The sequence below is a fragment of the Mus caroli genome, unplaced genomic scaffold (genome assembly GCF_978045245.1).
Source record: "Mus caroli unplaced genomic scaffold, Mus_caroli_1 scaffold_10, whole genome shotgun sequence".
Taxonomy (NCBI): domain Eukaryota; kingdom Metazoa; phylum Chordata; class Mammalia; order Rodentia; family Muridae; genus Mus; species Mus caroli.
In genome coordinates, this window is record NW_028227265.1 from 23,944,105 (window position 1) to 23,969,560 (window position 25,456).

The 25,456-nt window shown below is 48.2% G+C and overlaps 1 protein-coding gene across 1 annotated transcript in view; it reads left to right on the forward strand.

Annotated features, from left to right (window-relative positions):
- The window catches only part of Atp6v0d1 (ATPase H+ transporting V0 subunit d1), a 42,045-nt gene extending 16,621 nt beyond the window's left edge, over positions 1–25,424 (forward strand). The window contains exons 2-8 of the mRNA XM_021169723.3: positions 10,631–10,802; positions 18,909–19,087; positions 20,666–20,745; positions 24,190–24,267; positions 24,392–24,568; positions 24,657–24,734; positions 24,827–25,424. Coding sequence (XP_021025382.1) covers positions 10,631–10,802; positions 18,909–19,087; positions 20,666–20,745; positions 24,190–24,267; positions 24,392–24,568; positions 24,657–24,734; positions 24,827–24,988 — 926 coding nt within the window. The 3' untranslated portion in view covers positions 24,989–25,424. The remainder of the gene's footprint in view (positions 1–10,630; positions 10,803–18,908; positions 19,088–20,665; positions 20,746–24,189; positions 24,268–24,391; positions 24,569–24,656; positions 24,735–24,826) is intronic.
- The last annotated feature ends 32 nt before the right edge of the window (positions 25,425–25,456 follow it).

Here is a 25,456-nt window from a genome sequence, read left to right on the forward strand (position 1 = left end):
TAGGTTCCTGAGGTAACTCATCCAACCTTCTTATTTTATCTGAGAAATTAGGTCCCAGATAAAGCCAAAGGACTTACTCATAGTCTCCTGACACCTGTTTTAGTTCTTCAGGTCCAATTATTCTAGATTCTCTCTTTTTCCCTTCAATTTACTATTTAATTTGTTTATTCAAGGCTCCCTGGGCTATACCTGTGTTTATTTAGCCCCTGACTCAGTAAGGGTGGTTAGTGGAAAGAATCCCTGCTTCTGGGGCACTTGCCAATTCCTCAGGCCTTGCCAGAAGAAATCTAGATTAGAGTTAATGAGTTGGGAGTTGAGGAATTTAGGTGAGGTGTAACCATGATCTGCTGCATAGGACCCTGAGGCTTCCAGGTCACATGTGGCAGCTCATTCATTTTCTCCACCCACTAAGTTTCAAACTATGTTCCACATGGCCAGACCTGGTGGGAACAGAGTAGGAAGGTCTTTCCGTCATTGCCAAGACAGTTTGCTTCTCACGTCTTTATAGTGGCTTCCATCATGTGGATCTAACTTTTGTTTTATTTTGTTAGAGAGAGAGAAAATGAGAATGTGTGTCTCTGTGTGTATGTGTCTGTGTGTCTCTCTCTCTGTGTGTGAGTGTGTAGGAGTGTCTGTGCATGTATGTTGAGGTATTCATGGAGTGCAGAGGAGTCAGGTCCCCCAGCAGCTGGAGTTATGGGCTGTAACATCCACATGATGTGGATGCTGGGAACCTAACTTTTCTGTAAGATCAGCAATGTTTTTAACTGTCGAGCCATTGAATCTACCTTTTAAATTATGAAGGAGCTGGGCGTGGTGGCGCACGCCTTTAATCCTAGCACTTGGGAGGCAGAGGCAGGCGGATTTCTGAGTTTGAGGCCAGTCTGGTCTACAAAGTGAGTGCCAGGACAGCCAGGGCTATACAGAGAGACCCTGTCTCGAAAACAAAACAAAACAAAACAAAAACAACAACAACAAACCAACAAAAAAAATGAAGGTCCCTAAGCATAAAAGCACTGCCCTGCCAGAGTCCAGCCAGGACCACAGTGCTGATCACATCTAGCATCTGACTGCTGCCCCACAAAGGTCTTACTCTCCTTGAGTGGCTATGTGATTGTAGCTTGAGGCAGGGTGAGGGAAGGGTACTGAGCAGGACCAGTCTGGATAGTTACTGCTGCATGTTGCTGTCTTCTTGCCTGGTCTAAGTCTGTTGGCTCTGCAAGACATATGTATGGTGTGAATCAACTCTGCCCCTGGCCTGGGCTATTCTCTGCAGGTTCCATGAGCTATAGGGAGTGGAGTTTCTTACTGAAGGTAACATGTCTCCACATTCTTGAATGAAGCTTGATCCTTTGAGCCTATTCATAAAGCTGAGGTCAAAGCAATATTGATTTATTTATTTACTTAAAATTTTTTTAATTAATTTTTTTCTGAGACAAGGTTTCTCTGTGTAACCCTGGTGTCCTGGAACTAACATACTCTGTAGACCAGGCTGGTCTCAAATTTACAAAAATCTGCCTGCCTCTCCCTCCTGTGTATTGGGATTAAAAATGTGCATCTTTGTTGCCTGGCTGAGTATTTCTTTCTTATGTCTCTCCCTTGGGCTCTCTCTGAGCACCATGGATTTGGCAAGATGCTCCTGCCAGGATCCTGGTATAGTGGAACAGAGATGATAGCCCTAAAACTGCCCTTCTTTATCTGAGCAAGCCCTAGCTTTCCTTCCTGTCCTTCTTCCAGAGGTCTGTATGTAGAACAGGAGCCTAGCATCGAGGGCTGACTAGATCACCCAGGTACTGTGGTCCAGCAAACCCAGGACGCTCACTGCTACTGGGACTCTTCATTTGGCTGCTTGGCACCTAGCTGACCACTTTACCTCTTTTACACAAAAACAATTCATATCTTTGAGAAGTGCAAACAGTGTTCTTTATAGCCCCAGATTTATTCCATTCTGCAGGTTCTATAACTATGGTAGCAAACCTTAAGAAGAAAGCTTACATAAGGCCAAAGTGCACGGTAGCAGCAGAAGAGGTGTGGTCCCCGACTCCCAGGGTAAGTTCCCTTGATTGTCAGACGGCTGCAGTTGGAAACGTAAAGAAACTACTCTGCAAGCCTTGTGTCTTTTGGGTCATACCAGTCCTGTGAAGTCTGTGAAGGACCAAGGAGGGAATAGCTTGATGAAGGCCATCCTATTGGATTACCACTCAGTTAGAGGAGAGCTTCTTGGAACTTGCCCTGGGTGCAGCAGTAACCAGTTCTGCCCCTCCCTTTGGCACATGAAGCTATTATTGCCTGACTGGCACCCTCCTGATTGTCAAATGAGTTGACTTCCTCATGGGTTATGAGAGATGCTTTCATTGTCCTAGCTATAGGGACGGGGTGTTCCTGAGATCATGTGGGTAATTAAATGTAACTCTGCTGCCACCTGCCACCTGTCCCAAAGCTGGGAGTGGGGCAGACATCCTGATGATTCTTGGGCTTGGGAAGTGATCTTCCCATCAATGTTTGATGTTGGTGGGTGGTGTCTCCAGTATCATCTGGACCACCTCTATGGGTTTAGCTCCATCCCCTGCTGTCAGTGCCTCACCTTAATTTATATGCCTCCAGCATGAAATAAAATTCAGGTCTAGAGACCAAGGAGGGAGCACTCCTGTCCTTGCCGTGCAGGAGCTCTGTCTTACACCAACTGAAACTCAATAACTGAGTATGGCTATGCCAGCAGTAGACTCCAGATTTTGATGGCTTGCCAGGTCCTAGGACTTCCCATGGAGCAGGAGCTACACTTGGCTACTCTACCTCTAGTTTGCCCCCCCAAGACTCTAGGGCTCTAGCTCCTGAGGGAAGCCCAGAGTGTAGTGGGGGAGGGGTGCGGGGGAGTTGGGCTATAACCTTTGTCCAGATTTCTGGGCTGCTCAGAGCTTATTGATAGATGAAGTAACACACGGACTTTGGGTCATGTATTCCAGATCTTGAGCCAGCCCTATTCTTTCTTCTTTCTTTCTTTCTTTCTTTCTTTCTTTCTTTCTTTCTTTCTTTCTTTCTTTCTTTCTCTCTTCTTCTTCTTCTTCTTCTTCTTCTTCTTCTTCTTCTTCTTCTTCTTCTTCTTTTTGTGTTTTTTTGTTTTGTTTTTCAAGACAGGGTTTCTCTGTATAGCCCTGGCTGTCCTGGAACTCACTTTGTAGACCAGGCTGACCTCAAACTCAGAAATCCTGCCTACCTCTGCCTCCCAAGTGCTGGGATTAAAGGCGTGTGCCACCACGCCTGGCCCGCCCTATTCTTCTAACTCCAGTAAATAGTAGAGTTGTGCTGGTGTGTTTGCATTCTCACCTACAGGTGGTAACATGGAGGACATGCTACAGCCTGGAGGAAGGATTTCTATTGATCATGAAAAGGAGGATCAGGGAGTTATTTGGAGAGCTAAATAGGGCAGCTCGATCCATGGCTGGAGTGGTGGAGACTATTGGCTGAGAGTGTTCATTAGGAAGCTTTGTATGGCATCCTTTCTGACAAAAAAAGATGGTGTGTAGTATGTTGTGCTGATATCTTTCTGTATACCATTACTTCAATTTAATGTTTGTATGGGTTCCCTGAGGGTGGGATTGGGCGCACAATGCATATGCTGGTCAGGAGCCAAGAGCCTGGATATACAGATATACTATAAAATACTCAAGGCCAAGTTGTAGGACAAGATTTAAACTCACAGTTTTATGGCTCCAAAGCTCAGATTTTTCTCATTTTGAGCCAGGCAAGATTGTAGGTACATACCTGTAATCCTAGCACTTATAGACAGTAGGGTTTTAAGTTTGAGGGTCACCCTAGGTTACACAGCAATCCCTGTATTTAATAGACACACACACACACACACACACACAAAATTTCCTTTTCTCTGTCCCAGGAGTGACCAATGGTTTGTCAAAGTGAGCTGTAGAGGGAAGGGAACTGGAGCCATAAAGCAGCTTTTGGAGGAAGGGTATGCCTTCACTGTCCAGGGTAAGTGGCTCTTGACAATCTAGGGTGGTAAGGAAGAACAGAGAGTTTGTGGGGAGGGAGAAGCTGGCCTTTCGTGGAAAGAGCTGCAACACAGAGGTGATTAGTTGGCATTTCCTGGGAGTTTTCTGCCATAGTGGAGGCTTGAAGGCTAGAGAGGATATTCAGTGTGTGTGGTGCCTTAGCTAAGCCCAGAGTTAATAGTTCTCATGCAGAGGCTCCCACGCTTGTGTTCCAGATGTGGTACTCTGACCCTGCAGATCCAGCCAGCCAGTGCACACATCTGTTTTAGAACTGACACGAGCCTGAGAAACTCCCCTGAGCCTAGGGAGGAGGTTTTGGCACAGCATATTCATCCAGAAGTATTAGGGTGGCACAGGCTTTATTGAATCACCAGACTGGCCATCCCGTGTTTTCTCATTTTGAACCTCTAGAAGTAATAACATTGGAAGTGGATCCTTGTTTCTTCAAAGCAGATTCCTCACGTGGACCCAACAGGCCATTGGCCTAGCCACCCTTGCAGGCTTGGCACATTAGGCTCTGTGGAACATATTCTGGCATCTGGTTTCATATAATTCCTGAAAACTCCTGAGCTTCCCAGGAGAGCGTCATTGAGTAACCTCTGGAAAAGCAGAAGTGAAGTCTGGGAACACACTGTCCCTTTACACTTCACTCAGGCCAGTTGGCCAGCAGGAGCTCTATGTGGATGGACCATGAGGCCATAGGGACTGTAGATCTGGGCCACCCTGTTTAGTGTGTTGGTTCCGTAAAGCATGTAGGACCAACCCCTTGACATAGGCCATGACCCTCTTTTCCTGCTTGTTTAAGTCCTTGGAGAACTACTGTAAGGGCCAGAGGGCTGGAGAGGGAGCCATGTGCTACCTGCCCCTGGAGCCAGTTGAGTGACCTGAAGGATCCCCTTTAGGTTGGCATGCTTAGGGAATGCTTTCAGGAAGAGGGTAAGGGCAGGGCTGCTTAGCTCCATCTCACACAGCTTGGCTGAGTCACTGCCAAGACAATATTTTATCATACAGAGCAGAGAACACTGGTCAGGTTGTTGTTGGTGGGACATGGTACTGTACTATTGAGGAGTCTGGGGTCAGTCAGTATGGTCAATAGTATCAGCAGTGACCAGACCCTTACTACTGAAAGAGACAACTGGGGATTAGGAGTAACCAAGGGGGTTTTCAGGACAGATGGAAACTATGAGGCTAGCCTGAAGCTGGTGCAAGCTTATAAGCTGAATAGCTGTGGGTATTAGGCTGTGGTCTTCCCAGGTACCTTCAGAGAGCTCTCTGCTGGACCTGGATCAGTGGCATTTGACACTCAACTCAAGGATGGCAGAGGCTACCCTGTGGAAGAGGAGGTCAGAGGCTCTTGGTTTTTAGGGTGGGGGTGTGTCTTCCTGTTCAGTCTTCCTAGCCTGGCCTGAGGAAACCTCCAATTCAGGGCTGGCTTTTTAGTAAGGTCTCCTATGGACTTCCTGGAGCATTTGCTGGGATGATAGGAAGGTGACTGTTAAGTCAGAGAGTCGTCGAGTCGAGGGCTAAAGCAGTGTGAGGGCTGAGAGTCCGAGACCATGGGCTTTTGGGAGAAACAGAGCTGTAGCTCCAGGGCCACAGAGCCTCGAAGAGGGGTGTTAGTGACATATTGGAGTTGTGTGACTTCATTCTGAGCTTGGTGTGGAAAATGACTTGGAAACTGAGGAGTAGAATAGGATGCCTTTCCGGCACTGGGAGTTGGAGGTCATGTCTCAGAACATCTGAGACAGGAACTTAGGAAGCATAGGTGGTTTGGGGTGGTTCTGGAGGTGTGCTGGGGAGGAGCCCCAGGGCTTGAACAAGACTAGATACTGAATTAATCTGTCTCCTCTGAGCTAGGGTTTAACCTCACACACTAAAGCAAGACTTTCCTGATCGCAGCAGCATCTTCTTCAATTTGAGAATCAGCCTTTGAGGAAGTCTTTTACTGTCAGACATCCCAAACTGTCCAGACACTTGGCACTGGGCCACTGATAGAATTTGGGGTAGACAGCTGGGCTTGTGGGTAGACCAGTCTTGTCCCCAGAGTCTACTGTAACTAGAATACAGCTCATACCTCAAACCAGTCATGCCTGGTCCTCTCAAGGACTATCACTGATGCTGTTAGGCTGCTGAGCCCAGGTCCCATAGCAAACCTAGCCCCTTTTGTCCTCGGGTGCCCTTGAGGGGCTGGGCTAGGGCCGGGTGGCTAAGTCTCCCACTAAGCATCTATAAGTTCCAGACCTCTCCTAATGCTTGGATTCTATTCCCAGTCACATCCCCTCCTCCACAACCTTCAGAAATAGCAGGAAGCTGAGGAGAGAGAATTCTAACCCAGCTTGTCCTAGCCCTGGCCAGGCCTGTCTGAAGGGCTTAGGGTTGCCAGCCACTGTTTCTGGGCGCCAGGTTTCTCCAGCAGGGTCAGAACTGGTTTAGAAGCCCTGTGTGGTCCCCTCGTGGGCGAGCTAAGGAATCAGCTTGTCTCCCTCCCTCCAGTTGCCTTGGCTGGCAGGCTGTCCCTTTTCCCTTGGTCACAGGGAAATGTGGGTCTTAGCCAGAGAAAGTGGTCTGGAACTGGCCCTTTGACATTGTCTCTGGGGGCTTTTAAAAATGAGTTTCCTGGTAAGGCAGACTCTTCCAGCCTTGGGCAGGATTCTCAGTAGAGTCTCCCGGGTTTGCTCTGCTCTGACAAACTCCAGCAGAAACCACCCAGCCGCCTGCATTCCAGCAGTGCTCAGAGCCGTGGCTTCTCCTGATGCAGTGTCAGCAGAATGCAGCAATGGAAGCACAGGGGTGTCTGCTCTGAAGCCTGTGTGAAGTGCCAGGGGTGGGGCTGTACAAAGGAGCATTCTAGCTTTGTTCTGCTCAACCCCAAGCATATTTTTCTAGCTTTTTTAGTAATGGTTGATATCAAAAGTGATGCTAGTGGGATTTGTCACTGAGTCATGATAGTGTGGGCCTTTGCCTACTATTGACAAGTGGGCAGTGAGCGTCCAGGTGGTCTGCAAGCCAGTGGTCAACTCTTCTGGCTTTAAAGGCTGTTTGGACAGCTGGTTCTATACCTAAAAGGTCTGCTCTACCAATGTGTTCAAGGAGGCTCAGAACAAAAGAGAGCGGAGGTGGGGACTGACAGAGTCCCACCAGGCCTGCCTGATATCCTAGTCTCTCCATACTCTTGACTGTGAGACTCTGGACAAGGTTCTGGCTTTTATTGATAAGCCTTTGAAATTGACATGTCTGAGAGGTCCAGCACAAAGATTGCTTCTGGCATGGGAAGGAGACCATTTCATAGCCTGTGTATGTCCAGGCCTTCTGAGGTGAAAACTCTCACTGGAGTACCAGGATTTGATGAAGACTATCTGGTTGTTAAAGAGAAAGTATTTGGCAGTTGGGGAAGTTGCTGAGCTAGTCTTCTGAGAGAGAAGTTTTGTGATGCAAGGCAAAGTCTGGGATAGAGGAAGTGTCATGCTGCTGGAGAGCTTATCTTCAGGATCCCCAGTGGGAGGTGACAGCTTGCCTTGGGAATCTTCCCAGAGCATGTGCCAGGGCTTAGAAGGACAGAGTGTGCAGAGGCCTGGATCCTCAATGCTTTAGGAATGAAGGATCAGGGGATCCAGTAGGGTAGTGGGCTTGCTACCCTGGGAACTGATGGGGCCAGTGACAGGAGGCACTCCAGTCAGAGGACTGAGGTTTACCCTGGAGCCTTCCTGTGCCTGTCTTGATCTCTAGGGAGCTGAAGAGGAAGTCTTTTGACTTGAAGAGAATTTTAGGCTGACTGCTATGACTGCATGGATAAACAGACAGTTTGGCCTAGCTGCTGTCAGCTCTAGAACTTCTTGTAGTAAATGTTTGGGAACTTGGTGGCCCTGGACCAAAACCCCTTGCTCATGTTGGTCCCTCAGGCCCCAGTAGCAACATGTTTGCTGGGAGATACAAATATATAAATCAGGGCACGACTATGACATGGTAAATGAAGTCTGCTTCATTTCAGTACTTATTAGGTGGGATAGCTCATTTTTAACCATTTGTTTCATACCCACAAAAACCATTTCAGAGGCATTAATAATCTTTCTTTTTCCTTTTTTCTTTTTGAAAGTCAAGTGAAGCCAAAGTTTATTTAAGAGGACAATTTTATAAGAGTTTCAAAGAAAAACCCCAGGGCAAGCAAGTTGTAAATCTCAGTAGCTGCCTGGAGGAGGAGAATGGAAAAGGAAAAACAGCCATGCAGTTTGAGTTAAACCATTGTGGAGGTCAGCCATGTGGCAGCATATAGAGCTCCATGGTGGGAAATGGGGCATTAGAGGAGTGAAGCCCAGTATGTTAAGAAAAATATGCTTAAATAAGGGAGGAGAAAAGAAGAAAGTTATGCTTCTCAAAGTAATTCAGAAAAGCTGGCAGACTTAGGAAGCAGCATGGCTGTAAGAAACTACTAGACACGTGTTCTAAGATAAAGTATTGTCCAGTCTGTACCTCACCCCCTAGTTCTGTTTTTCTTTTCTTTATCAAGACAGGGTCTTATAGCCTAAGCTGGCCTTGAGCAACTGAACTACTTCTGCCTCCAAATGCTGATATTATAGGTATGTGTCATCACACCTGGGTTTGTACAGTGTTAGGGAATGAACCCAGGACTTCGTATATGCTAGGTAAGCTTTCTGCCAGCTGACCTAAAACCTCTCTTCCATGTTTCTTTTTAAAAGATTGTGCACTTGTCTAGTCTCAAGGTTATTACAGTGTGGAGGTAGAAATGCAGGCAATAGACTGTTATAGCAATAGCTATCAATATAATTAGATTTTTTTCCTTGCAAATCCATCTGAATTACTACAATAATCCAAGCATTTCTGAGTTGAATACCTCCTGTTACCCATGCCTTACTCTCAAAGTAGCCAGATTGGGAGAATAAGAAAGAACAGAACCCCTTATCAGAGTGATTGCAGATTCCCTGGGTTAGAGACATTGGAAGATGTGCACATATCACTAAAAGCCAGGTGGCTTCTTTTAACTTGCTTTGCCTTCTCTTTTTTATCATCTTTAGGGTGGTCATGGGAGAAAAGTAGATGAAAGTGGCCAAGTTAGCACGAACACATTGGATGCTCCTCAAGCTAAGGTGCACCCTATTAGTGCCTAGGAGCCACAGATGATATAAATTCTGTTTATCACTAGCCCCCCCCCCCCAGGGCATATAGGTGGAAAGTATCTATTCCATCGTGTTTATACACGTTCCCCACATTCAGCAACATGCGCTATTCCATCTCCTTTTACATACTTGACTGCAAGTTGAGCATTCTTCATTATGGTGGTTGTTCATTTGTTTGGGTTGAGACAGGGTCTGGTTATGTTGTTTTGGCTGGTCTGGAACTGCCTGTGTAGAACTGGCTGGCTTGAACCCACAGACATCCTCCTGCTTCTGCCTTCTGAGTACTGGGATTGAAGTTGTATGCCTCAGTGCCACACACTGCTGAGGCATTCTTCATGTGATAGAGTATGAGGGGCATCAGAGAGGTGCCTGCAGTCTGTGGACGAGTTCTGTTGTACCTTTCATCCTCTCTGAGCAGCTCCAGCTGCTATCACCCTCTGGGCCTCAAGAACACCTGGGGCATCCTTCATCTCCTTCCTACCGGTCACTGGCTTTAGTATTTCCTTTGTGACCATAGTGGCCCTCATATAATAACGCAGGAGTAATTTTCCAGCCATCATCACTTACCTTCTCCTGTTTTTTTTTTTCATTTATTCTATGTTGTGGCCCGCCTGCAGTCTGCAACACGAACGGTTTAACTGAGAATGGCAGTTTGAGCTGAAAAGAGAGGAAGCTAGACGGGGCGGAAGAAAGAATGGGGCCAAGACGATTCTATGTTTAAGGCCCCCCTTTACTAATTCCAACATTCAGTTATAAAGGAAGGGGAGGGATCCCACTTTCCTTCATGCTTCCTGGGCCCCACCCTTTGCTGCAGTCCAACCCAGCATGGCCTTTTCTGCTCAACCATATCTTTGTGCTGATTCTCTCATCTACCTCCAGCAGCTTTGGATATTTCTTTTCTTTTCTTTCTTTTTTCCTTTTTTTCTTTTTCTTTTTGTTTATTTGGTTTGGTTTAGTTTGGACTTTTGAGACAGGGCTTCTCTGTGCAGCTCTGGCTGTCCTAGAATCCACTTTGTAGACTAGGATGGCCTTGAACTCCCAGATCCACCTGCGTGTGCCACCACTGCCTGGCAGAATTTTTTTTTTTTAATGTGCCTCATGTCTGAATATTTTGCTCTTCCAATTTTAATGTGCTGGAAAGTAGAGCCCATGTTATAATTTCTTCCAAGTCAGGATCTCAAAGTCCACAGATTATAAATGACACCTTATGTTGAGGTTTCCCAGCCTCATCACTTTGGTGGACAGTTATTCTTCTTGTGTTTGTACTCTGGGACCTGGAATGCTGACTTCTGTTCCTAGGGTCTGGGTCATCTGGGCCTTAGTCTGGCTACTTTGTAAATTGGCACTGAGCTATTAGGGAGATGAAGTCAGGCAGCAGCAGGATGCACCTTCACGGGAGGAGCAGGGCTTAGAATTGGCTAGAGATGGAAACTTAGGGCAACCGGTAAGGTTCAGAAAGCCTAGCCCTTACCGTCTTCCCTTGGGTTTCAGACTTGAAGCTGCACCTGCAGAGTACAGATTATGGCAACTTCCTGGCCAATGAAGCGTCACCTCTGACGGTGTCAGTCATCGATGACAAGCTCAAAGAGAAGATGGTAGTAGAGTTCCGCCACATGAGAAACCATGCTTATGAGCCGCTCGCCAGCTTCCTGGACTTCATTACGTGAGTGAGCGCACAGTGCTGGGCAAGGTAGTTCTATGCCTGCAGACGTTGGCACCAGAATGGCCTCGGTCAGCAGCTCTTGTGCTTCTGTCAGGTGACCAGATGGCAGCACTGCCAGGCCAGCTGTTGTTAAAGAATGTCTTTAAAGTCTTCTCAAGTGGTATAACTAGAATGGTCATTCAACAACTCTGGACTCTAGGTCACAGCCTTTAAGTGCTGTTACCAGTTTCTTTTCCTGTCTCTCGTTGTTGTGGAGGTGTTAGAGTTGCAAAAGCTGGGAGAATTGGCACTCCCCTATTTACTTATTCTACAGCACCTACATCAAACACTCATTAGGTTTCCCCTACTCCCCTCATGGTAGAGTCAAGGTCTGGGTGTAGACAGGGCTCTGGAGATCCTGGGATGAGCCATACAGTTCTTCTGCCCCTACCTAGGCTGAGCATCACTGGACTGTCTCAACCCACTAGTACTCAAATAATGACATGGAGACTTACTACTGTTTATAAATGATTAGGCCTGATATCTAGGCTTGTTCTCAACTACCTCATATAACTTAATAGCCCATTTATTCTAGGCTACTTTCTGCTGTGTGGCCCATTACCTCTGTGCCTCTGACTCTTTCCCAGAGTCCTCATCTCTCCTGAATGTCCCACCTGTCCTCTCCTGCCTTGCTACAGGCTGTTCAGTTCTTTATTAAACCAATTAGAAGAGGCAGTTGAGAAAGGACAGAGACACACCTTCATACAGTGTACAAAAAGATTATCCCAACAGCTGAGGGCTGTTCTTCAAGTGCTCTGACAGGTCAGAAAGCTAGGGGATGGACTTGAGTTGGGGGAGGCCGAATGCCTTGCTGTTCTTCCCAAGAGCTAAGGGGAGTAGGTTGTTTATTAATAATAACCCTTGGTTGCTCCAGGCTTCCCCATTGTGTAACCCTTGGATGGAACTCTTAGAGAAGCTATACACCAAGCTCTTAGAGACGCTAAACAGAGAAGACCCTAGACTTGAGGGCTAGAACAGGCTATTTCAACTAGACCTGTGTGTCTGGAACCCTAAAAGGTAAAGAAATTGGCTCTGAAGGAATGACTTAGAAGTCCTGAGTCAGAGCCCAGGTGGCAGCCTCATGCAAGTGGTGAGCAGAAGTATGACCATTGGCTAGCCTCTGAGTGTATTGTTAGATGTATCCCAGCATTATTCTGAATATCTTGTTTTTCCCTTCCCTAGCCTCTTGTTTGGGACCAGACACATCACTTCACTTGTCTTTTCAGAGACAGGGTATGTGGCTGTCTAGCCCATCTCCTCCTTTCAGCCAAGAACAGTCACTTGCATAAAATTCATCTCTTCAAATGGGGTATTTAGGCAGAGGGCTCCAACCTCAGTTCTAACAGGCTGGGACACTTGAAAGGCACAGAGTACTCCAATAAGTTGGAAAGCAAGCCTTCTCCTGGCTGTAGATCTTTTTCTTCAGGTCCTCTTTGCTGCAGAATCCTAAATAGGTTCATGATCAAACTGTCTTTCTCCTCATCAAGGTATGCCAACATGAACCTAGTGGGACAGGACAGATAGAGTGTATTATATACTGATGCTTTGTGTGTGTGTCACACATCATTCTACCATCTGTCACCTAATCCCTAGCCTGGGCCTGCGTATCCTCTACCCCACAGCCAGAGCCAAGGACCTACCAGGAAACTAAATTTATTGCCATAGCTCAGCCTTCACCTTCAGCTTGTTTGCACAAAGCTTCTCCAGCTTCCTGGTTAATGTTCTGGTCTTGCCAGCCAGGCTGGCTGGATGAAGCTTGACCCCATGCCAGTGGTCAGAGAGTAGATGTTACCCATCTTGCTGCCAACTTGCCCACCTGCCTATGCATCTACCCTGGCCTGTTTCAGGAACTGGAGAGGGCTCTGAGAGTGACTGAGACAGAGCAGCTGCCAGCTCTCTGCTGGAGGTTAGCTCCAAGCACCACGTGTGCTTAAAGATGATGTGCAGCCAAGTGTTATCCTGTGGCAAACTTTCTGAATCTACCACTTCCTGGCCTCTTCCAATCATGGGTGATTGTGGCTTATAGCCTTTCCTTCTACCACCACCCAGGATGTCACGTGTTGACCAGTCTGAGCCTGTGGCTGCTTGTCCTTGACCCCTTCATCTGCAATGTCTCCTTCTCTACTCTCCACACACACACCCCAGCCCCCAACTGATGACTGCTTTGTCACCACCTAGAACTACTACACTCCTGACATTGCTCAATCAGGTAACAACCATCCTCCACCCACAGCCTTCAGGCTCTCCAGCCCACTCTGAGTCCCTTGTAGGACATGGGATCTAGATTCAGCAGGGTATCGGGCCTTGTTTCCTTCCTTGCTCTTCCTCTGTCTTCATTTCCTTACCTCTGTAGCTGATGTTTTCTGGTCTATCATTTGAGATCTCTTCTGCCAGCATCTGTAACTCTCTTGGCTTCCCAGCTCATGGTCCCACCCTACTGGCAGCCCCCCAGCCCTGGAGGAATCCCAGAGCCTCCAGCCTGGAGTTGTCCTTCCTCCACCTCCACTTCTGGGAGCAGAGCTGGGGAAGCCAGCAATTGGCAGGGTGTGTGGGAGGGAATGTCGTTCATACTAATAGACGTACATGCTCACCTACTCAGCCTCAGCTTGTTTCTGCCCAGCAGCTTCTTGCTGTCCCTACTCAGCACCCTGCAGCTCCCATCATGAGTAGGATGACCCCTCCCCATCCTAAGCATCAGTCCTCTCCTTCCTGTAGCCTCTTCATCTCTGTGCAGATGGCCCACCTACTCCTCTACGGAGTCATCAGAAGCAAGTACACCTTCCAATACTGCATCTGCATCCCGCCCCGAGTCCATTCCACCTTCCTTTCCCTGAGATGCTTCTGCCCAACATTCTGAATCTCTTCACCCTTACCTGGACCCTGAGTGGCCACTCCTCTTTACTTCTGTGTTGTCATGTTCCCTTTTAAGTGCTTCTAGTACCACACCTACATCTCTAAGATCATTAACCACCCTTAAAGCTCATTTTATGGGGCCTATTTTTCTCATTCCTCATCTTTTTTTCTCACCTCCTCTATCTCTCAAGCCTGCAGTCATTTCCCAGAAGTTTTGTCACTCCATAACAAGGCCCTGGCTATGGTCACTCTTGGCCTTCATTTGGCCAAGGTCTCTAGGATTGGACATTGGTTGTATCCAGCCCTCAGCAGTTTCTTCTCTCATGATATCTGACTAAATTTAACTCCTATTTCTTTAGCTGCTCTATATTTCAGTGCCCTGTCAGACTATTCAAATGTGAATAGAATTTTGGAAAGAGTTGAGTGAAGTTTTCATTTGAACCCTATACTGGGGCTGGGGTGGGGCTCCCTCAGCCTGGGGACTCATGACCATGTCCTGGGACAAAGTTTCCTTCCAGGTGTCCACTTCTACTGATGGTCATTCTCCCAGATAGTACAGGTTAAACCACACAATTTCTGCTAGCGGACACGTAGGCTACAGGTAATTGTTATACACCAGGGATGGCCCTTGCTAGAGACCTGCTTCATTTAAAAACAATGGCACTTAGGGGCCACCTGAAGATGTCACAGAGACCAAGTTGACCCTTCTACATGACTGCTTTCCTTAAGGAATGACTACTGGCTGAGAAGAAAGGTGTTTAAAGCCAGGCATAGTGGCGGGCACGCCTTTAATCCCAGCACTCAGGAGGCAGGGGCAGGCACATTTCTGGGTTAGAGCCAGCTTGGTCTACAAAGTGAGTTCCAGGACAGCCAGGGCTATACAGAGAAACCCCATCTCAAAAAACCAAAAAAGAAAGAAAGAAAGAAAGAAAGAAAGAAAGAAAGAAAGAAAGAAAGAAAGAAAGAAAGAAAGAAAGGTGTTTGAGGGAAGAACTAATAAGGATGGGACTCTAGACTGAAAAAACTTTGGCTGAGTTCAGAGCCAGGCCAGGAGGCACTACACAGATGCAGAGTGAGTGGTGCTGAGGGACAGACAGTGACAACAGGGGTGGTTGTGTGCCTGCCACAGAGCAGGCAGTCTGCATGAAGTAGACTCTCAGCGTATAGTTTTAGGTGACCTACTCAACATCACAGTCCTAACACATTTAATATGCTGCTAAACTGAGGGCTGTTACCAGGCCTAACTTGCCCTGTAACTTGGGATAGAACCTGTGTTCAGGGTTCTTCAGCCATGGAGGATACTTTTACTTGGCCCATTTCATGGTATTTTCTCACAGGAGTACCCCCTAACCTTGGAAGAGACGTTGGGAAAGTTGTTTGTAGAAGGGTCAACTTGGTCTCTGGGACATCTTCAGGTGACCCCTAAGTGCCATTGTTTTTAAATGAAGCAGGTCTCTAGCAAGGGCCATCCCTGGTGTATAACAATTACCTGTAGCCTACGTGTCCGCTAGCAGAAATTGTGTGGTTTAACCTGTACTATCTGGGAGAATGACCATCAGTGGAAGTGGACACCTGGAAGGAACCTTTGTCCCAGGACATGGCCTCAAGTGTCTAGTGGGTCCCCAAAGCATCTCTTACCTCCTAAGTGAGGCCATGTTGCCCTCACGTTGGCCCTTCATTGTCCTAGAGTGGTCACTGGGTTTCCTCAGGCCTTCTTATCCTGACTGTTCCCAATGAGGCTCTCTGGCTGCTGTGGGTTGTTTCCTTATTGCTCTTTAGGATGGAAAGGAAGCCAGCACTGACCCTGTTCTTTCTGGCTTAGGAAGAAGCATGACTGTGAGGGACCCTTCAGGATTCCAAAGGCTCAGATCAAGTAGGATAACTCAGCTGGGCCTTTGAGGAAGGTCAGGATTTTAATGAGGAGATGGTCAGAGCCTCACTAACTCTTCTGTAGTCCACATCTCATTCATTCTGGTTGCAAAGGGGAACTTGAGGCTTAAGGGGTAATGTGCTAAATAAAAAAGGTCATATCAGAGGCTTCTGTTCATTTTCAGCCCTGGGTGGGGCTCCTTGGAATTAGATGTAGTTTAGTACAGATAATGTCACTAGCAACAAATGAGGCTCCTTGGTGGGGGCTGCAGATAGGCCAGTTGGCACAAGTACCTGGTTATACACAGCCTGCCAGCCCAAGTGCAGAAAAGCTATGTTGCTCCAGCAGGTGGCACCAAAGGGCACAGTGGAGGGACAGGGTCGGCTAGGGACTCTAAAGGTTTCTTGAAGGAAGTAGCTTCCTAAACTGTAGCCTGAAACTTCTCCCACTCCAAGCTATTTGGAGGCACAGGGCAAGGGAGGGCCTTAGGGCAGAGGATTATAGACTGCTCTATCCCCTTCCCCCCCCACCCCCCCCCCTCCAAAAAGGCCTCTTTGGCCTGGCAGGCAGTGGGCCATCCACTCCCCAGCTGTCTTCCTCTGGAGGGAGATGCTGACCAGCTGGAACTTCATTCTCTCTTTTGAGGCCAAATGAGGGGAGACATGGCAAAGCAGCTTTCTGGGGGCAGGGAGGCAATTTCTGAAGACTAGGCAGAGAGGAGGAAGGTTTCCTGTTTGCTGAAGGTAGGAAGGCATATGGCTGGGTCTTATCTCTGCCAGGCCTGTCCTGCCTTCCATCTCCCAGGAAAGATGATCTTGAGCCTTGCTGTACAGGAAGGGAAAGCAGGGGCCTCCACTGAAGCAATCTTAGAGTTGGCCCCGGGGAGGGAAGTACTCAGCCTGGCACAAGATACAGGCTGGCCTGGCCTGTGTAGAAGGAGGAGTTAGAAGGGGCTGAGTGCTGTGATTGTGAGTGGCCCTAACTTGGCCCAGCATTTTTCTCTGTACTCAACTAAGGTTTATAGCAAGGAGAGGTTTGGGGAAGCTAGAAGGGAGGGGAGAGCTACTACTGACTTCTGCATACAGTGTCAGAGCTGAACCATGAACTACAGCTGGTTTCCTCTACTCACTTGAGGTATAGCAGTGAAGTCAGGTGGCAGAATTTCCCTACAGGGCTTTCTTCTGAGTCTGGGCCAGGGCTCTTAGAAGTACTCAGACAGTCTTATTCCAGTCTTGTCCCTAGCCTAAACAGATAAACAGAGACCCTGGGTTGTGGGCACAAGGGGGAAGGAAAAGGTTAGACTAAGGAAACTGGGGTTGTGGGGTCTCTCTGAGAAGACAGAGGTGGGAGTTTAGAACTAAAACATAAAGCTTTGGCTAAAGGTAGCCATAGGTGTTTTATCTGTTGTGGCAGTAAGGTCACATAGGATCACTTGAATAATGTAAGTTCCAGAGATATGCTGTTGTTCTTCAGCATATCAAAAGGGGATATGAGGGGAAAAGGCATTCTTATCTCTGGGGTGAGGTCTCTCTGGATGTCTTAGGAAGACATTCGTTTTAGTATGGCTGGACTGGGTGCAAGTTAACTGCGAGTTCTGTGGGGTCAAGGACAAGAGGCTAGCCATATGTGCCTTTTGGCTTGCAATTACAGACAGATCTTGCTTGAGACCCTTGTTTTTGGAAGGTGAGGTGTGACTCTTCTCAGTGTATATCCTGTAATGAACCATCCAGATTGGGTATGGAAAGAGATCAGCTGCCTAGCCCCAGGCCCAGGAGACTAGAGGTTATAATGGCATTGAATTGAGTGGGAGCTGTGTTCATCAAGCACAAGGAGTATGGGTTAGGCTGAGACAAAACTCAGGTATTTTGAGGGGCTTATAGGAGTACCACAGTGACTGGTACTCTGGGCCACCACCTTTTTTCTTTTATTCCTTTGGTACTGAGCCCCACCTCCTACCAAGGCCTTTCCTTGGTAAAGTCTCAGGCTTAGGTACAGGGATTTGTTACAGGGATAGAGCCTAGCTCTGGATCTCCCAGAAACAGAACACGAACTATGTCCAGGGCCAGATTAACAGTAGCCTCCATTTTTAGTCCTTACCCTTCCAAGGCCCAGCTTGGCCTTTAAGGACATTCTCCACCTCCTCTATACTCATAGTTTACTACTTGTAACAGGATGGATAATAGTTGGGACTACCCGGGTCCTCCTCTTCTTTATACCTTCCCTTTCCCCTACTACCTCATCCCCATAGGTGAGTGCACAAAAACGTTCTGCCCCAGCTCCTCTTTGGCTCTGCTTTTCAGTTGGAGACAAGTCGTCTTAGTGGTACCTTGCCAAGTCTTAACTAGGCAGCCCCACCCTCCCCAGCTCCACAGCCCCCTCTGCTGTCCATGGTGCACAGAGCATCCCATTGCAGGGCAAGCCTACGAGACTAAGCCTAGAACTGACTTGAATCAGACCTGCTTCTGTATCTTATTCAGGTCCTCCTGAGTAATTGCTTGAACTGGCTCTAAAGAGTAGTGTATTTTTTTGTGTTCACAGTGGGGCTCTGCAGTCTGCCTGACTCTGTCCTTTATTCTAGAAGGGGCCTTTATGACTCTTCTCTGGCCCTTCTTGGAGAAGCCTTTTCCCAGCCTGTTCCTTAGTCTTTCTCTTCTCCTACTCTGGACTCCCAACTCCCATGGAGCCAGAGTGGCCCTGATAATATTGTGGTTTCTTATTTTCATCCCACTATGACTCCATAGTATTTGAGGTAAAGTTGGAACCCTCTGCCTGACCTGAGCTCAGTCTTCAGGCAGCCTTCTGCTGACAGCACTGCCTTGCCTACAGCTGTGCCCTCCCTTTCCCTCTGCCAGTCTTGACAATACTCAGTTCCTCAGACCAATCCAGTCTCACTCAGTGTGTGCCCCCAGGCCTCTGCATACTGTTCCCTCTATCCAGAACACACTTTCATCTCCCAGTCCTTTTATCTGTCAAGCTCCTGACTGCACCTGCCCCTGGGATGGGTTATGTGCCTCACCTGCATGTGCCCATGCTGTCTGTGTACTGTTCACACTATAGGCTATTTACTTGTGTTCCAGTCATTTATGGGGCATGAATCTACCATCCTGTTAAAGGAAAAGCTATATTTATCCGATGTTCTGTTATTGGGGGTTGGGGTTCATGGTGGTAGTGGTGGCAGGAGTCTGTATGGGGAAGGGTAGTCTCTCTGGAGCCTGTTTACAGCATCCACAAGCCAGCACTCACTCTTAGGAATTGTGTGAGCAAGAATGTGAGCAAAGTTGGGGGCCAGTCCTCCCCACTCCTCTACCCTAACAGTCTGCCCTGTTGTTGTCTGCTTCTCACAGTTATAGCTACATGATTGACAACGTGATCCTGCTAATCACAGGCACACTGCACCAGCGTTCAATAGCTGAACTTGTGCCGAAGTGCCATCCGCTAGGCAGCTTTGAGCAGATGGAGGCTGTGAACATCGCACAGACACCTGCAGAGCTCTACAATGCCATTCTGGTGGACACACCCCTGGGTGAGCCTCTGTGGTGGAAAGAGCAGCTAGGCAGTGGTCTTAGCATCAGAGCCTCAGTGTGGGTTTTATGGATTGTAAGAGGTGGGGCAGCCCTAAAGCAGGAGACTGTGCTGCAGCTGACCTTGCTCCCTCAGTTTCCTGTTCTCATTGTTTCCCATCCCTCTTTCTTTACTCTCCCATTGCTTTTCCTAGGCAGACCAGCAACCCAAAGGGCAGACTGAGACTATCTAACTTTGGAAAGAATGTGGGTTTTTGGGATTCAGAGGGAGGCTGAATGAACTTATGGAGAAGAGCAAGGAGCTTATGTCCCTTGGAGTCCTGAGGGGTCTGGCAGACTGTAGCCTTAATCAGGGCTATAATAATGGCTGGCTTCTTATGAGACAGAAAACAAAAGCAAAAAGCTTCATTTGACTCCACTGAGCAGGTCCCAGGGGTCAGGTCAGATGGTGTCCAGCAGGATGCCTAGAATGCTGGAGAGAAGGCATGAGTATCATAACTAGCTAGTATCCTTATAGCCACAATCTAAACCCTGGGGAACTATTCCAGGAAGCCACCAGAGTTGAATCAGAAGGTCCTAAGATGAGAAGTGCCAGCCATATCTACTCACCTAGTTTGCCTTTGATTGTCCCTGTAACTCTGAGCTAGTTCTGGGCTGTATGTGGCTTCTGCAGTTTCATCTTTAAAGGAAGGACATTGGCTACATCTTCAGGCCCTCCCTGGGATTCTATCCTAGCCTCTCCTCCTGCAGTGGATTTCTAACTACTCCAATCTTAGCTTGCTCTTCTCCATAAACTCATTCTTATGTAAAGAAGAAGAGGGCTGGAGAGATGGCTCAGCAGTTAAGAGCACTGACTGCTCTTCCTCAGAGATCCTGAGTTCAATTCTCAGCAACCACATGGTGGCTTACAACCACCTGTAATGGGATCTGATGTCCTATTCTGATGTGTTTGATAACAGCAACAGTGTACCCATTTGGGTACATGAAATAAATAAATAAATCTTAAAAAAAAAAAAAAAAAAAAGGAGCCAGGCACTGGTGGCACACACCTTTAATCCCAGCACTCAGGAGGCAGAGGCAGGCAGATTTCTGAGTTCGAGGCCAGCCTGGTCTACAGAGTGAGTACCAAGACAGCCAAGGCTACACAGAGAAACCCTGTCTCAAAAAACCAAAAGTAAAAGAGGAGGAGGAGGAGGCTAGTTTCCCATGTGCAGGCTCTAGGCCTTCATAGGGTATACATAGCAGTGGTTTCCAGTCCTCAAATTGATAGCTGCCTTTGGAGAAGGGAAATCTCATGGCCTCTTATGCAAGCCTGTCTTTGGCATGGTCTAAACTTGGGTCTGCCCCAGCAGTGATTAGATCATGTTATGGCTGGCCGCCTCCTTTATAAATCAATTTTAGGAGCAAAGAAGCAGGAAAAGCTCAGGTCAGCACACACAGCCCAGAGAATTGCTTCTCCTACTTCCAAGGCAGTAGCTCAGGCTGGATTGGGGGTCTCCATCCAGTACTTAGCTTAGCTTAGTGCGCCCTCTCACTGAGGCTGCTGTCCTGCTCTTTACATCCTTGTCTTCCCTTCCCAGCGGCTTTTTTCCAGGACTGCATCTCAGAGCAGGACCTTGATGAGATGAACATCGAGATAATCCGAAATACGCTTTACAAGGTAGTGTTTTTGAGAAGCAGTGAGGGTGGGTGGGGTGGGTGGGGTTGACTTGTCAGTGGGTGGGTGGGGGTGTGACAGAAGGTAATTTACCAGCATGCACCTGTACCAAGCTCCTTTCTGGGGGCTTAGCCTCTCACTCTCAGGTTCCTGGGATGGTTTCAAGGTTTCCAAGGTGTCTACAGCAGGCTGGAGTAGCTGGTGCTCTGACACTTGGCCTGTCAGAGCTGGCTACTGGACAGCCACTCATGTAGCATCCAGGAGTGTCATGGACCACCACCCAGGTCATTGCCCTCAAACCTATGCCACATGAACTCTTGCCAGCCAAGACAGGCACCTAGGCAAAGGCAGTGATATATGCTTAGTTAGGTGGGGAAAGATCCAGCCAGGCACAGCCAGTTTATTATGACCCTTTCAGGTTCCCAGACCATGAACCAATGCCATGTATCTCACTATCTTCAGCCTTTATTCACCTTTTGCTTCCTATTAGACTATGGCATAGACTGGCTCGTCCAAGGAAAGAGAGTGGGCTTGGAATTCTCAGTTTGTACAGTCATTATGGAGATTAAAAGGTAGCTACCAGTTACGGACATTTGGGAAAGACTGGGTTCAGTTTGTGGTGTGATTCTAAGCTATGATGCCAAAATTCCCGGAAGACTAATTTAGTCAGGAACATAGATCAGCAATAGGCAAACCTTGAAGAGAAGCCGGGGATGGCACTGGCTCAGGGACCCGAGGACATCTGTCTATCCAGTCTCCACTGGGGGGGGGGGGGGTGTTGAGGTGTGTGTCTTCTGCCCTGATTGTAGCTGGCTGGTGGACATCTGGCTCAGCCTGAGTGCAGACCTAGTCTTTGTGTGCGTCGTGTGTCAGCATACAGCTAGGATCTGCAGGTAGATGATAGAAGCTATGATAGCATAGGCAGAAGGAAGGCAAGGAGCATGAGCCAGGCCACACGGCAAGGGGTTTACTGTGAAAGTGCAGGTTTCTCATGGACAGTGGGGAGGAGATCCAAGGGAAGACACATACACCGAGTGAGCCGCGTCACCCGGACCTTGAATGTATCGGCAAGAGTTTGAACTTCAGCTGGGAGTGGTGGTGCGTACTTCAGAATGCTAGGACAACTTGAGCAAGAAGATTTTTGCTAAGTTCAAGATTAGCTTAGTATATATAGTGAGTTGCAGGTCAGCCATGTCTCCATAGTAAGAGTCTCTCAAGAAAAGGTAAGCCAGACATAGTGACTTTCAGTCCAGTGCTTGGAAGACAGAGGCAAGCAGATCTCTGTGAATTTGAGTCTATGTAGTAAGTTTTGGGACAGCCAGGGTTACATAGTGAGACCCTGTCACAAAACAAACAACAACAATAACGAAAACTGTAACTTTGGGCTGACAACATTGCTCAGGAAATGAAAATGCTTAACTGCCAACGTGGACAAGCTGAGTTTGATGTCTGGGACCCACGTGGTGGAAGGAGAGAACTGATCCCACTAGCTGTCTTCTTACCTTTGCACACACATGCACAGGACAAAATAAGTAAAGTGTGAAAAACTGAAATGAACTTTAGGCTGTGCGTCTAAGGTCTTCTAATAGAGCATATCTTAGAAGGCCCTCTGTGACTGTAGGGTGGAAGGCAGATTATTGGTCAAGGGTAAGGTAATATGCAAACGTGTGCACACGTGTACACACACACACACAAATCTTATAGTGCTCCCACCCACTCACTTGGCCTATTGACAGATTCCTTGCTCCAGACAGGATGAGGGGCGTGGCTATACCCCTAGCCTTACCCACACCCTCTCTGGGCCTGACTGGTTTTAGCTGGAGTCACTGACAAGGACTGGCCAGAAACCAGCTCATAAAAACTGACCCACCACTGTGGGTCTCATGCCAAGGCTGCCTGCCTGTCAGGCAATGTCCCAGCCCAGTGGCCACAGATGGGAGATTAGGTGGACCCTCATCCATCTGGCAAGTGAATTGTAGGCAGCTGGTGCAACAAACACGGGCTGGCAGACTCCAGGGGACAGGGTGGGGTTGCAGAGGTGACCTTGGTACCTGAGTCTTGCCAGTTTCTTTGCTGCTATAGCCTCTAGAGGAAAGTGTGAACCTTAATCCTAGGGTCAGCTTCTCTGGAGATCAAGCAAGCAGGTAGGTAACAGGGAATGGAACCTCAAACTGGCTAGTAGTTTCCCCCCCAGATAGGAACTATAGGCTCCACTAGGGTAGGTCCTAAGATTTTTAGCATAACCAGCTTGGCTAGCCACAAACAAGGCCACAGAGGACTGACTCCTGGAGGGGCTGTGAAGTACCACCGAGGTGGGAGATGGGAGCCATTTCTGCCTATAGAATGGCTTTTGATCCTCTGTGCTGGACTCTGTTGTTGCTTTCCTGGCTGTTTCTTATTGCTTACTTAATAGTAACTTTGATTCCTGTGAGCTCAGCGATCAACTGCAGGTTCTCTCCTGAGCCCATGTTGTTTAGTGTCACTGTGGCTTGTGGCGCTCTGGGAATCATCAGCTTATCTGAGTTTGAATGCACATCCTATGGGTCCCAGCCAGCTTGGATGGCTCACTCGGATGTGGAAAGCTTTCTACAGCCTCCCAATCTCAATTCAGAATAGTCCCCAACATAGAGACCCGAGTCCCTGTGGTCATGCTACATGTGGGGCCTTAGGTGGGGTCTGAGTCAAGTTTCATGCAAAAATGTTCCCCATGGAGTCTGCAAGACCTTGATGGGGGGACAGGTATTGGAAAGAAACCTCTGTGTGACCTTGCAAATGAGAGTTAGGGAAGACCTTGTATGTGAGCTGACCTGTCCTTTCCCCACGTCCAGCAGATCAAATTTGCCTCGACAGAATTACTTGTTTCCACTGGCAGCCCATGTACCCATTAGTGACTGTGAGGCTGCTGTTCGCATAGGTGATAACCATCCTTCAGCAGGAACTGACCTGATAATTTGGGGACTGTCTGAGGGTGAGAGGGGTAGTGCTGAGTAGTGCTCTGCAAGGAGGGTGGATGCAAGGGAGCGTGTAGGAGTTGAGTCTGGACCTTTGTGAACTCCAAGGATAACTTCCCTCATTAGCCCTTGGACACCTGGTTTTCTGAGGCTGGGGAAGGGGAAGTTTCTGAAGACAGGAAAGGAAGGCAAAGCACTAGGAAGAAGACAGAGCCCCTAAGCCTGGCTACAGAAAGGGGTGGGACTATGTATCCTCAAGCAGAGAGTGGGCCAGATAGCTGGGTTTTCTCACGCAGCTAGAATGTACCAAGCTACTGCTCCTTGGATGATTAACTGTTGAAATTAGTAGATGTTCGGTAGAGGGGAAGTTGGCATAGAATGAGCTGGCCCATCCCTGCCATGAAAGGTTTTGAGAGGGGAGATCAGCTGACTGGGTTTCTAACCAGTCTCCCAGCACTGCAATCCTGGCTCTAAGCAAGCACTGTCCTCTCTACAGGCCTACCTGGAGTCCTTCTACAAGTTCTGTACTCTGTTGGGTGGGACCACAGCTGATGCCATGTGTCCTATCCTAGAGGTGAGTGCCTCCCCACTTCTCTGCCTTTTGTTCCCATTGAGCCTTGCTAGGAGGAACTCTGCCAATTGACTAGTGTGGTCTCCCTCGTCTTCCCTCTCTCCTCACCTATGCACTGGCCCTGCAGTTTGAAGCAGATCGCCGCGCTTTCATCATCACCATCAACTCTTTCGGCACAGAGCTGTCCAAGGAGGACCGTGCCAAGCTCTTCCCGCACTGTGGCCGGCTCTACCCTGAGGGCTTGGCTCAGCTGGCGAGAGCTGATGACTATGAACAGGTCAAGAATGTAGCTGATTACTACCCGGTGAGTGCCCCAGCTGACAAGATTAGGTGGCCATGTGGGCAGCCCAGCACCCAGCACTCATACCTGTGTTCTTCCCGTTCCCGGCCAGGAATACAAACTGCTTTTTGAGGGTGCAGGTAGCAATCCTGGAGACAAGACCCTGGAGGACCGATTCTTTGAACATGAGGTGAGAACAGGGTCTTGTGGAGCCGACCCTGTATAGGGAAGGTTGTGGCTTAGGCCACAGCGCCTGTGCATCACACCTGTGTTTGTCCACAGGTGAAGCTAAACAAGCTGGCCTTCCTGAACCAGTTCCATTTTGGTGTCTTTTATGCCTTTGTGAAGCTTAAGGAACAGGAATGTCGCAACATCGTGTGGATTGCTGAGTGCATTGCCCAGCGCCATCGCGCCAAGATCGACAACTACATCCCCATCTTTTAGCATTCTAACTTAAGGTTCCCAAGTGCACTGTGTGTGTCTGTGTGCTGTGGTGAAGCCCAGGGCTCACTTGTCTGACCTGGTGAGGTGTAGCATTGTCCTGGGTTTGTTTGCCCAGCTTCCGTGACCCCCTCTGGGACTACTCTTAGGCCTAAAAAGGGGTTAGGCACCTCTCCCCTGATCAAGAATGGACCAAGATCCCCTCCAGAGCAGAGAGGCCCCCAGCCCTATGTTTACAGCCACTGACATGTCTAAGAAACGTGTGTGACTTTCATGTCCCTCCTTAACCTAAGGACCCCTGGGACAGTGTCCATAGGTCATCCCCAGAACCTGTGGGAAGAGTAGAGAATATGTATTCTTGGGGTATTGGGAAAGCAGCTTTGTAGCCTTCTCCCTCCGCTCTGCCCCTCTGAGACAATAAAATTGCCCTCTTTAAAAACCCTGCTGTCTGTCTGCTCCCTCCTTTGTGTC